Source organism: Cyrtonyx montezumae, unplaced genomic scaffold (assembly GCF_038088225.1).
Source record: "Cyrtonyx montezumae isolate F1298 unplaced genomic scaffold, pur_monq_1.0 scaffold_10, whole genome shotgun sequence".
In the NCBI taxonomy this organism is placed as follows: domain Eukaryota; kingdom Metazoa; phylum Chordata; class Aves; order Galliformes; family Odontophoridae; genus Cyrtonyx; species Cyrtonyx montezumae.
In genome coordinates this window covers 8,753,190-8,767,286 of record NW_027071826.1, presented here as the reverse complement: position 1 = coordinate 8,767,286, position 14,097 = coordinate 8,753,190, and the positions used below count along the sequence as shown (strand labels likewise).

Sequence of the window (14,097 nt, the reverse complement as noted above, 5' to 3'; positions counted from 1 at the left end):
ATTTGTTTTAGCTTTCCCTTTTATTTTTTTCCCCTTTGTGCAAATGCTGTTGCCATGGTCAGTGAGACCTAACGTGCAGCTTTTCAGTGCAGTTGTACTATTGCCTTGCTCTCTGTGCCAGTACATCTGTAGGTGAAGGAGCTTAGGCAAAAATATCACAGCTTTGTAGTGCAAAACAACCTTCGGTTTTTGGTAAATATCCTGCCACTGACTAGAGAGTAGCTGTAGCAAATGTCAAAGAGAATGGTAGCTTTTTGCTGTCAGTGTTTGCACACAAGCAACAATTTAAATAGGTGGAACATAAGCAGTTGTTATGGAGAAGATTTGTAACATTACTTCTGCCAAATAAAGGATTGATTGATTTATTTAAAGCCAGGAAAAGAATAAATGCACAGAGGTTTGTTGTTTTCACGTTCTGAACTGGCAGTAGACTGCTAGCCTGTCATGTAAAAGGACAGGCCACAAGCTGTCTAAACTAATTTCTTCTCCCCTTTTGGTGCTGCTTACTCCCTTCCATCCTTCATGTACTTCATTTATTCTTCATTTTCAGGACTTGCTCCTGAGGCCAATAAGTTAGTAGACAGCTTGAAGACGATGCCAATGCTGCACGATGATGCGTATGCCCAGGAAACAAAACTCTGCAACCTCCATGAATTTCCAGATGACACATTGGTGCTCCCGTAAGTACTCCTTCCCTGAGGACAGGGAATTGTGTACTTTTTGAAATAGCTGTATCTGCAGGCAGTTAGTACGAGGATTCCATTATGACATCGGCAAAAACGTTTACACTGACTTAAAAGCAGGCATGGTGTGGGGATAGGTTGGCAGTTGGACTAGATGATCTTAGTGGTCTTTTCCAACCTTAATGATTCTGTGATTCCATGATTCTAAAAGGAAAAAAAAGCCTAACTTGCCCGGTACTATGCAAAATGTGAAGTGTGATAAAGCTGCTTGAGGAATAACTTATAAATTCGTCCACAAGCGGATATTCTGAGCAGCTTAATCCTGTATTTTTTCTGGATTTTGATATTAAAGTGCTACTGTGCAAGCGTACGAATATTCTGGTGTAACTAGGAAAACTGTATATACAGATCTGTGTGAGTTATCTTCAGCATGCCTGATAAAGTAGCATCTAATTAACGTGTCTGTGAATAGGCCTCGTGCTTTAATTATGCAGGCCTTCTGTTTTTAAAAAAAAACCCAAAAGCTGATTGTCTTTCCCAAATGTATGCAACATTATGATAATAGCTGATGGGCTTATAATTAATCTGCACTGCTTCTTAACTCCTGGGCAACAATTAGTAAGCTTTTAGGTTTTATTTAGAGGGCAGTATGCTAATTTGAGATAATATTCCACAGCTGTGATGAATGCCTGTTCCTGTAAACATGTTAACTTGGTGCAAAGGATGATTTTACAGTCACTCAAGAGTAAATGGGACTGTTGCTGTTTTAAGAGTGCAGATGTTCCTTAAACTTCACGGAGAAAATCAGAACATAAAAACAAATTATAAAGTTAATAAATTTATTTCCATTTTTTACTGAGATCTCAGTGTTAAAAGTAACTTCTTAGAAGGTACACAGCAGGAAGATGAGTGAAGGGAAAATAATGGACTCCTCACTGTGTAATATGGATGTGAATATACGATTCATGTTAAATATGATGTCTATACCAAGAAAATTTGAGATTTGTTACAATACTGTTATAACTGAATAACTTTTAAATATTTCAGGAGAGTTAAATTGTGACATAGCTGCACTGATATGCACGTATACAAATATATGCATGTAATATATGTAAATATACATATTTTGATATATTTTTTTCCACGATGAGCAGAAAACCTTGAAACAATCATTCAGATCAAGAAGTGAAGTTTAAAAATAGTCCTGTCTTCTTTTTTGCTGGTATTACTGCACTCTATTTGTGGAGGTCAGTCTGGCAGTTTGCCACTTTCTCTTTTGTGCTAGCTGAGTGGTATTTGAACTAGGCAGTTGAGAAATAATGCAGCTTTCTGAAGCAAGAAAATGGGAGTATTTTGTGAACTTTGTGTAGATGTGTTGTAACTGTGACGTAATGAGCAAAGATACCATCTGATGATCTTCTGTCTTGGAGAAAGGAGTCAAAAGCAGTAGGCCATCCTGGTCTTGGTCTTGGTATGCTGTGAGTTACTTAAGCAGCGCTTCCTTGAGAAACTCTTTTCACAAGTTTTCCACTGACTTCTGATGTTGCTTTTAGGCAATGCATGTAAACTTGATTGCCAGTAAAGCAATTTTGGATATGGTAACTTAGTTATAGTAAGTCAGTTGTTTTTGAACAGTGACCCCGTGTTGATTAAACATTTTCTCTGCTGTAAGCAGCTCTCACACTGGCTTCTTAAGGGGAGTGGTTGTGCAGATTTTGTTAGGTGATGGATTCATTATTGCATATTTTATATTGTTACATGCAAGAATAGCAAGTGGGGGAACAAAGGACTTGCAAATGCTGAGGGAAGGTAATGAACTCTGTGCTCTAAGCACATTATTTGAGAAACTTTATTTTGCACATGCGTACATTGTGGAATATTGTGGCCTTCTATATAACCTTTGACTGTCTTACGCTCATAGGAAATAAATGCAGAAGCCTCAATCAGTTACAGAACACTTTGCATCATCCTCAGTAGTGGAATAACATTGAGAAGGCTCTGAAGATAATGTTATTGCCTGTGCTCCTAGATGACTTTGCTTGGAAGAGAAAATAGAAAAGGCTGAGCTGGCCTGCTAGTAGTCCTGATTTGTTAGCTGCTTGTTGGACACTGTATTGCTAAATACAAACATATTCTAACTATTAAGTATATACCTGTTTCTCTGAGTTTTTTAAATGCATTTTTTTCACCTTGTCACTTTAACCTTGCAACAGTCTGCTAGTAAGGTAGTTTTAGTAACATCAGTTGAGGTTTTTCTCACTCCTGGTTTAAAAATTTCATTTAAGATGCTAACATAAGAATGGATGAAAATGGTGGGTATTCTATTCCAAGCTTCGAAAAGGTAGCAGAAGATAGTGGTTGTAGGGTTCCTTTTTTACCCCAAACCTTATGTAGCAAAGCTCCATTTATATGCCATAGGCTATACTGAGGGGTTAGAGAGTTAGAACAGAGAGAAATGAGCATATTTTGTGGGATAAAACACTGGCTCTGTGCATAGCCCACGTGGCTGGCAATTCAAAGGTCTTAGATTTCAGATGAAGAAAGGGAGATGGGTGGTCCTTGAAGGCATGGAAAGCAGACAGCTGTAACAATCCCACAGGAGTTGCACAGCCATTTTCCACTTTGACATTGAAAATTCCCTTCTAAATTTGGAATTCTGCACTTCCATAAGACACCTGAGTGTCTAGACAGTTCTTTATCTTTGGTCCTCTTCTGCTAGGCTTCATGCTATGTGGAAAGCATCACATCTCTCAGCTCCACGTGTACTTCATCCTGTTGTTTGACCTTTTTATACCTGCATAGTTGCTTTGTCTCATCTGCACTGTACTCAGAGAAGTCCTTTCCCAGTTATCAAGGTTGCACTTGTTTAGTAGCCAACAACTGATAACCAGTGGGGCCTCTATTTCCAACTATACCAGTATTTTAGGATCATTAATTCTATTTCATGCTTCAAGTCCACATAATCCACAAGAGACAGCTGGTAGAAATTCAAAAAGAGACGTTAGTAGCGAGATGTTAGCAGGCCTAATAGGCTAGGACTGAGGCTTTTAGAAGGTAGGCTAATACTAGAGAACTGTGGGCCATTTAGCAACAGTTTACTCAAAGGTGTTGGCTAAAAAAGGAAATCTTTTCTGAAATCTGATGTCAGAGAAACCAAAGAAAGTGAACTTTCTAAAGGCTAAAAGAAGGTCAGTCTAAGGTCAGTCCTAAGACTCTGAAGAGAAGATTCCCTTCGTGTCAAGGAATTTGTAGTTAACAAAACATTAAACAATTGTTGAAACTTATCTGTGGACCCTCTACATATCTTGGGAACTTTACAGATTCCTCTCAATAGCATATGAAGCATTTTTTTAAACCTTAAGGCTAGACATGAACCTACGTTAGAACTCAGTTCCAAACTTAAACAGTGACTCTGGGTTATTCTTACCTGCCTTTGTTTTTGCCAACTTCTCTCTGCCTCTCAAATTCTAAGTTTAGTAAATTAAAGTATTGGTGCTTTAAACCACATCAAGTCATGAGCTTCTAAACTTGGAACTTACTGTTTCAAATTTAAGACCATTTTCTTGGCTATAGACTTCACGATGAGGGGGAAGCTATTGCTTTAGTGAAAAAAATCAGAGGCAACGAGCTGCTGTTAGCTCTAATAATGATTTTTTTTTCCTGAATTGTCTTTCTTTTTAGTGTCTCTAAGCAAAACAAAAGGATTTTCTACACAATCCTGGAGCTGTCACCACTACTTGATTCTTCAAATATGACACCAGAGGACTGGGCCAAAATTGCAAAGAAACTTGAGGTACTGAGGTGTGGGATAAAAACTCATTTGTTGCTGAAACATAAATGTTTAGCAATGTGTTTAGTATGCTTAGCAAGGTATAACAGTGTGGGGGTGCTATAATTATATTTGTTTATTTAAAGTTTTAATGTCATCTGTGTTTCTTAGTTACTTATAAAACAACAAGCATGGTGCTTGCTAAACTTTCATTTTGAAAAGGTTGCAGACTCATTAGTTATGTAGCATTTTCAATGATAAGCCATGTCATAATTCTGTAACATATAATAAATAGAAAAATTGCAGCCATGACTGAATAAGATATGTAATATGTAGATTAATATTTTACAATATATGTATAATATAAAATGTTGGCTGAGATTCACTGTTAAGAAGTATCAAGTAAAATCCTTAAGTGTGGAAGGTTGTATAGTTATACAGCATTTGAATGTTCTGCTGGGTTAATGGTTGGCCACTAGTGCAGGAAATGATTTCATATGGCTTTCTTACTCAGACACACACTGTCTTGACTAGCTTTGGCTTTTAGTTACAAACTTGACTAGTTTTGTAGCCACTAGAAAAAGCATTACCAAGGTTGGCTCTCACACACTGGGAAATGGTTGAGACCCTAGATATTTATGTATAGATAAACTCATTACATCCTTCTCTAGATTAAGAGCATTTCTCTGCTTCTGTTCCTATTTCTTAACTATGTGCTTTTAAGAAAGCAGAAATAGGAAAGATTTTAAATACTTCACATCAGGAATGCATATGTAGTTCTTAGCAATAAATAATCGTGGGCCTCCCTCTCTCTTCCACTCACTCTGCTCTTCCACTCCTCCTCACCCTGCAGTGGTATAAGTCTTCTTCCACCAAGCAATACCAATTTTTACTTAGGGTTTAATTGCTGGGAATGCTGCTGAAGATTATGTAACAGTCTTCGACCTTTAGGTCCTCTAATCCTGAAACCACCAAAGTAAGGATGATGCTTCTATGGAATGCATCTTGACAGGGCAGAGAAGAGACAGAGAAGGTATGGAACAGGGATGCAGCTGAGAAAAGCCCAGGGCTGAGAGGAGCATATCTTGAAGAAGTCAGTGCCATGATGACCAGGAGAGAACTTACCTTTCTTCCTTAATAGGACATTAGATTAGTTTTATTACAATTTCTCAAAACATTTCTTTTTTTGTATGCAGAATCGGGTGTCTCTGCATCCAATACAAGCAGTCTAAGTGACAAGTGCTGAGAAGGGAAAAAAATTCATCAGTTGTCCAGATTGTGGCTAGACACTGCCACGTTGTGTTCATCCTGAGCACTTACCTGGAGCAGCTGTAACACGCTTGAGTCTTCTCAGAAGTGAACAGTCTAAGATGTTTATTTGGGGATTTCTCCTTAACTAACAGGCTGATCTTTTGTATTGTGAAGCTTAAGACAAGCTATGCTCTGTATCATTTAATAAGATTCTTAAGATTAAAAGTAATAGTGAAGTATACAGATTGAATTGGAGAGGACAAGTGGCTATTTCTGTGATTTTAGCCCTTGGAATTCGCTTATGTCGTTACAGCATTGATGAATACAGCAGCACACTGTGCATGCCAGTTTCTGGCCTACAGAAAAATCTTGCAGTGTTGGTTGTTGTTCTGTGACTAACCAGTGAGAAATAAACAGATATTCACTGAAACTTTCAGTAGATAAGAACAAGCAGGGATGAGTATCAGTGAAAAATAGTGAAGGACAAGTAGAAATGTGTGGGTGGATTTGGAGCTGACCATATTATCAGGAGATGCCAAGTGTGTGTGCCCAATGTAATATAAGAAATCAACTTCAAAAGAAATCTGATTTAATTCTATGGAAAATAAAAAAAAATTCCCACTGGCACTTTTTCTATTTGCTCAGACTGATATATAATCCTTTCCATGTAAACCAAACCACGTTAGAAACATCAGTTTCTCTGACTGAAGTGTTTACTATGTGAACCAATTCCTTTTTCCTCTGAAGTTACCCATCTGGTAATTTTATTCCACCAGGACAAGGTTTAAATTGTGGCTTTATGTTAAAAACTTCTTACGTGGAATTGTATGTACATCACATCACAGAACCACAGCATTGTAGGAGTTGGAAGGGACCTCTGGGGATCATCCAGTCCAACCCCCTGCTACAGCAGTTCCCTGCACTAGGTTGAACAGGAAAGCATCCAGGTGGATTTTTGAGTATCTTCAGAGAAGAAGAGTCTACCACGTGTCTGGGCAGCGTGTTCCAGTGCTTTGTCACCTCCACAGTAAAGTGTTTGCCATGTTCTATGGAACTTCTGTGTTCCAGCTTGTCTCCTTGTCCTTCCACTGGGCACCACTCAAAAGAGGCTTCCCCATCCACTTGACTGCCATCCGCTATTTATAAGCATTGCTAAGATCCCCCCTGAGCCTTCTCTCCTCCAGGCTGAACAGTCCCAGGTCTCTCAGCTTGCCCTCACAAGGGAGATGCTCCAGGCGCTCCGCAGGACTCTCTCTACAAGTTCCCTGCCTTTCTGGAGCTGAGAAACCCAGAAGTGCCCAGAAGTGCCTGAGGGTAGGGAGGCCCTTCAGAGGGATTTGGATAGGCTGAACAGCTGGGCTGAGCAAAATGGGATGAGGTTCAATAAGACCAAGTGCCGGGTCCTGCACTTTGGCCACAATAACCCCATGCAATGCTATAGGCTTGGGGCAGAATGGCTTGAAGAATGTAGAGAGGAAAAGGACCTGGGGGTGTTGGTTGATGCTCGGCTCAACATGAGCCGGCAGTGTGCACAGGTGGCTAAGAAGGCCAACAGCATCCTGGCCTGTATTAGAAATAGTGTAGCCAGCAGGAGCAGGGAGGTGATCATCCCCCTGTACTCAGCTCTGGTGCGGCCGCACCTCGAGTACTGTGTTCAGTTTTGGGCCCCTCACTACAAGAAGGACATAGAGGCCCTGGAGCGTGTTCAGAGAAGGGCAACAAAACTGGTGAGGGGCCTGGAGCACAAGTCTTATGAGGAGCGGCTGAGGGAGCTGGGATTGTTTAGTCTGGAGAAGAGGAGGCTCAGAGGAGACCTTATAGCACTCTACCACTTCCTGAAGGGGGGTTGTGGTGAGGAGGGGGTAGGCCTCTTCTCCCTGATAAGTAATGACAGGACGAGAGGGAATGGCCACAAGTTGCGCCAGGGAAGATTTAGATTAGACCTCAGGAAGCATTTCTTTTCTGAAAGAGTGGTCAGGCACTGGAATGGCCTGCCTAGGGAGGTGGTTGAGGCACCATCCCTAGCGCTGTTCAAGAAGCGTTTAGATGAGGTGCTTAAGGACTTAATTTAGTAGTTGGGTAGAGATAGTGATAGGAGGATGGTTGGACTAGATGATCTTATAGGTCCTTTCCAACCTTATGAACTTATGAACTTATGAACTTATGAACTTATGAGTACTCCAGATGCAGCCACACCGGGGCAGGGCAGAGGGCAGGGTCACCACCCTCATACCCGGCTGGCCACGCTCTGCAACGCACTCCGACTTCATAAAGTCATTAGAAAATTCCCTTTTGCATCTGTACATACCTGATACTCATAAGGCAAGCGTGTGCACCTTTGAACAGTAAAAGCCTCTCCAGCTCCTGCGCTGCAAAAGTGGAGTACTGCTTGAGACGTGATGACATCTAAACAGAAGAGGGCACTCTTACACTGGCAATTTGCCTGGCTGCCAACCGGATTAAACGGGCTGCTTTTTTCTATATGTACCTCATGATAGCCTCGCTTTGCCTCTTCTGTTCCTGTAAATGATGTAATCCCCTCAGTGAAAGCAGCAACAAGAAATCAGACCATGCGACTGATTTGCATATGTTAACATTCCTGTTTTGAGCCATTGCTAAGCTTTTCTTAATTAGCAGGCTTCTGGTTTAAAAATGCTCCATTAATATGTATACATAAAAAATCTCTTTGACTGTTCCTTCATTAGAATTACTAGCTGTAGTGTTTATTGTGCTATTAACCCTTAATTATATTTAAACTGAAAATGTGGATACTTGAGGAGGAATTATGCGTGTAGTACCCTTTAAAGTATTACACTGTTGCTTGCATCAGTGAAAGCCATGCAGTCCATCCCTCGCTGATGCCAGTGCATTGTTCTAACAGTCTGAAAAATGTCCCTCCGTCTCCAGGAGCACTATGAGAAGTACGATGGCTTTGTGATCCTCCATGGCACTGATACAATGGCATACACAGCTTCAGCACTGTCCTTCATGTGCGAGAACCTGGGTAAAACTGTTGTTCTGACAGGATCACAGGTAATGGACTTTATTTGAAATAAAACCTCATTTTCTGTTTTTGTATGCAAAGCTATGTCGAATCTTGACTGTCAGTATAGCTGTTAGCAGTGCAGGACAGGCTACTACCGGGATGAATGCTCACAGTGCTGGTAGAAATCAGTGAGAATTGACAGGCTTACCAGCTGAGGACCTGCCCCATAATTTTGTCATTAGTGACTTTACAACTCTGTACCACGTCAGACCAGTAGTTCATTATGGTTGGAGCCAGATGCTTCAGAGAAAGATATAAGAGCCTGTCATTGGCCATTGTGTAATAATCTGTTTATATGAGAGCCATCTTTCCAGCCTCAGGTGGCTGCTGGTTGTTAGCTGTCTTTTTTTTGTTGTTTTAAAGCCCTGAAGCTTATTACTATTTACTTCATCATTTCTTAGCCCATCTAATGTTACTCACTTTTGCATTAGTTCTCTTTTTTTTTTTTAATCTCTTAGCATTGTATGTATTTTTTATCCTTGCAGTTCCACAGAGTATCTCACACAGTCTGTCTTTTCCTCTAAAGACAAGATTTATTAATTTTCATTCTCCTAGCTGGAGATGAGACCTTTGCATATTGTCTGAGGAGGAGGGGTTGTCTTACTAGAATAGCTTGCTTGAGTGTATAACACAGCTCTAATCACAAAAGAGAGATGAAACATAGCACTGTAAAACCCTTGTCCAACATCTCATAACTTCCCTTTCACATGTGGTCTATTTGAAGTCAAAATACAAAAGTCTAGGAAGGAGTAGGCTACCACTTAGTGTCTTGACATGGAGCAGTCTAGTTGTGTTAGTCACATTCAAGGTTTTACTTTTTTCTGCTTTATTATTTGGGGAGCTGCCTGGCATGGTCTAGCAATAGAGCATGTGACCCTTTTTTTTTTTTGCTGAAGGGAGCTCTGACACTGTTAATAAAGACACAATCTGCGGAGTCATGGAGGTCATCCCTGTCATTCAGCAGACCAGATTTCTGTTTTTAATCTTGTCCATTTCCGTCAGTAATAACCTGCTGGCTCAGTTCTTGTATACTGCTATGGGCAAAGATGGTGCAAGAGAGCTGTTCTGATGCCATAGAGGCAGTTCTGTATGAACTGAGACTTTTTTCTGTACAATCACTTGTCTCATGTTCAGTCATGTAAACTGAGTTTGCCTACTTTCTATTCTTGATATTTTTCCTTCTAAAAACAATTGCTTAATCATACTAGAATCATCTCTACATTATCTTTAAGCACTTAAATTATAGAAGCCGGATAAGCAGAGGGAAACCCCACCTTCTGTTGTAGTTTAAAATAGTTTGGATGAAGAAGGAAACTTTACTTGTCATAAATCATTGTTATATGAATTATTCATGTATCTCTATTGCATAAGTTGGATTCTTTGTTGTTTTTTTTTTTCCTGCTGTGTAGGCTTTATGGAAGGGACGGGGTTTAATTTCATTCTCTGCTCTTCAGGTGCCCATATATGAGTTGCAGAATGACGGCCGAGCCAACCTTCTGGGGGCACTGCTTTTTGCTGGGCAGTTCGTGATTCCTGAGGTCTGTTTGCCTGTGAAGACCATCTTGGAAGCTGCTCTTCTCCCTCCAGCTAGGACGCATACTTACGTACTCAAAATATGTCGTAGGATTTGCACTTGAAAGGGAAAGAAAAGAAATGATTCTACTGAGGTAGCAGCCCCTTGCATGGCAAAGCACACGTTGTTTTTTCAGGATTAATGCCTCATTTTGCCTGTGTGCAATCTATAAGGACTATCAAGTCTGAAATACAGCTTGCAGCAGACTTGAAATCAGAGATTCCCTCACAAATGTGAGGGATCTGAAGCATTTCTAAGTCAATTTTTGAACTGAAAGTTACTTTGAAGTTCTTGAGTTGTGCTAGAACTGATAGCAATATCTTCTAGCTCTAGTACCTGAAGACTGAAGTGTCAAGGATGATAGACATAATAAACATGGAAGCATCTCCATGGTCTCAGCACCTTGCTTTTAAAGATGGTGATGCTATGCAAGCCAAAAATCTGAGAAAAATCTAATCGGGTTACACCTTATTTCACTTGTGCCCTGCTTGCTAGTCCTTGCAGGATCACAGCAAGGCCAAGATCTTCATAACTAACAGCAACTTCGAGGTATCTGTTTTTGTTCAACTTCCAGTTGACATACTTTAAGGGGTTTGAAAAGGAACCTAGTATTTATATTCTTGAAAGTTATCCTTCATTTTAACTAGGCCTTTTGTTAAGATTTTGGACTCTGAATTTAGATATATGTGTGCACAAATTGTCCACACTGTTCCTTTCCTCTATCTCCGAAGTGGGCTCAGGCAAAATTGCTGTCTCCTAGACTCTACTTCATAAGAGGATTATGAAACTAGTTAGCTCTTAACCTATTTTCTTCTTCAATTCTTAAACCAACATGCAACAGATGTGCCAACTCTTTTTGAAAGGGTAGGAGTTGTAAACATCTACTAGCCTCTGAGTAGCTTTAAAGATTTAGAAAACACTTTATAAAGGACAGACTATAGTATTTATCTACTGAATCTTTTAATTACTGGCTTATTCATAGACCTGTTTCTTTACTTGTTTTGCAGGTGTGCCTGTATTTTTATAATAAACTGTACAGGGGAAATAGGGTGACTAAGGTGGATGCTGGGAGTTTCAATGCCTTTTCCTCACCTAACCTGCCTCCACTTGCAAATGCTGAGGTTGATATTACAAGTAAGCAACATCCTCTCTTAAGCCTTGTAATTTATGCCACATGTAATAGAGCTCTAGCTGAAAATCTGTGCCTGTGTATTTGAAATGCTGCTTTTAAACTCAAATATGTTTGAAAGCACTGTATTTTGACTCTACTTTATATGCTATGAAACTTCAAACATTAGTAGGACTGAGAATTTGTGAACTCAACTGTATTTATCTCTTGAATATAGATGTGAGCTGGACGGACTTTGACTCAAGATCTAGACTAACCAAAGGGAATTTTTCCCTTGTGTCATGAAAATGCTTGCTCTGAAGATAAAAATGAGTGAGTGAGGATTGAAAGAACAAAGAGTTTACTCTCATTAATGACCGTGCTGGGCTCTGAGATCAGGCAGAAGAGTCATTATTGAGTACATGCAGTTTCAACAGATCGTCTGTTTGATGCATGATATTTTGTAAGATGTTTTACTGGATATTTAGGACCTGTCTAAACTGCAAGCACACTGAAAATATGCTTTGTGTGAAGTTTTTTTCCCTAATTTATGGAGACTCCTTATAATATGTACGTGTCTGCTTTAAAAAGAGGGGAAGAACTACAGAAAGATTTCAGTACCTGTTTGTAAAGTCATTAACATTCTGGTGTTGGTTCTTGGACGTTGGTGCTGTATCTTTGGAGAAGAGAGAAAAGAGACCCATGTGGAATCTCGTCAAATGGCGGGCTGTCAAAAAACATACTAAAGGGCATTTGTCAAAAATAAGTTGTGCTAGCTGCTTTTGGATAGCTTAGATATATTTTAAAAGATAGAGTCCTTGGTGACAGTCTCCATTATTCCCACAAATAAGAAATGGATGGGGCCCCGCAAATTCTTTTGCTAGGAGCTCTCGATTTTACAGCATGGTGTTCTGAACAGTTTCTGCTATTAGAGAGGGACATTCTGTAGTTTTGAAAAATAAATGTATCCCTTCAAGCACATGCATGGGAGTCACTTAACTAAGTTCCAGGATCAAAGGGCTATGTCTGTAACAGGACTAGATAAACTAAGGAAGCCTGTAAAATACTGTAGTGATCTATAAGACATCTCTCTGGTAGAGAGTTTGCCACTGTTGTTTCACTGTGCTGTGTCAAACGCTGATATGCTATCAGCTGATTGTTTAGAAAATCGAGGAAAGTCTTCTTTCTCGGGTTTTTATGGAGTGCATCAAATAGGTTATAAATAAATTCAGTTTACTGACCAATCGATAATGAAATCAGGCTGCAAATCGCATGCCATCTCTCTTTTGGATTTAAATGACCTGTTTTGTGATTCCTTGTCTAGGGAAGAAAAATGAAAGTTACTAAGGACTTTGCTTGGCCCGTATTTTGTCCCATTATCTTTTCGGTAGAATGCCCCATTGAGGTCAGTGAGGATTTCTGAGTTAAAAACTGATGGTGTGATAGGCTCTATTTTTATTTGTTTCAGTTGATTACCCAGTTAGGGTGGCATCATTTATCCAAGATGACGGTGTCAGTAGTGAAGGATTGTTTCATTCTGGAAAACAGTGTACAGTATGGGCAATCTACTAGTGCTGCTTTATTTTGTCCAAAGTGATTGTTTGAAACGTAGCTGTCTCCCTGGTGTTTGCTCATACAGTCGGAGTATGGATATTTTACAGAGACAAGGAACCACACAGGGCTTTTAAAAACAAACCAAACAAATCTAGCATCTTTTAATTCATTGTATTTTTTTCCAGATCACTCTGTGTAACACCTCTTAATCTTCCTGTAGACCAGGCTGACTCTTGCTGCGTCAGCACTTTGTAGAGCAGTCTGACAATGCCAGAAGGAATAGGCCATATGCAGAAACTCTTCCTTGGGCTTCCTAGTTTGTAACAAAGCTGAGAATGAAAAGTTTGGAGAAGCAGAGAGGGAACAGGTGGCAAAATGGAGGGAATGAGGAGCATGATGGGATAAGAGCTTGTGATCATGGGCTGGTACACTGGAGCAGGGAGAGGAGGCATATTTCAAGGTTAGATGTAGAAATTTAGTCTTCTTCCTGTCCTAGCTACTGCTCTCCCATTTCTTTTTATCTACGTTTTCCTCCATCTTCCCCCTCAGGTGAAACTGCCAGTGGATTTCTGTTCCCACCACCTGGCTGTGTTCTCTGACAAATCCTTAACTGTGTTACCAACACCTAAGAGTCCTGTTACAGAATTTTAGACTGACAAGTGTGGCAGCTTCCTCAAGACTTTCAGATTAGCGCACAAAACTCGTGAAAGAAGTAAAAAATTTGAGCAAACTCCTCGCATGAATAAGAAACTTAATGGTGGTGGGAAATGTTTTTGCAACAGGATCAGAAAACTGTAAGAAATGAACAGTAGTGAATCAAAACTCATTATTTCTAAAATTGTAAAGCTAATGTGATGAAATAGCTTATATATCTCTCATACTTTGAAAGCAAAGAGAGACGAGGATGTCTGTTTCACTTGAAATGTATAAGGAGTCTCAATATATTTCATAACCAATTACTATCCTCTGTTCTCTGTTGTTTTAATGAGTAAAATATGAAACCTGCTTTGTTACCATGACTGGACTTTCTTCATCACACATGCATGTAACTCCTGGGAGTGGTGCATATGTACAGGACCGTATGATTAGAAACATAACTTGTGTAGGGGATGA

General features: G+C 39.9%; 1 protein-coding gene across 1 annotated transcript in view; it reads left to right on the top strand.

The window, feature by feature from the left end:
* Positions 1-14,097, top strand: part of ASPG (asparaginase) — a 46,429-nt gene that overhangs the window by 4,006 nt on the left and 28,326 nt on the right. The window contains exons 2-6 of the mRNA XM_065749533.1: positions 551-680; positions 4,365-4,476; positions 8,611-8,736; positions 10,204-10,287; positions 11,330-11,456. Coding sequence (XP_065605605.1) covers positions 551-680; positions 4,365-4,476; positions 8,611-8,736; positions 10,204-10,287; positions 11,330-11,456 — 579 coding nt within the window. The remainder of the gene's footprint in view (positions 1-550; positions 681-4,364; positions 4,477-8,610; positions 8,737-10,203; positions 10,288-11,329; positions 11,457-14,097) is intronic.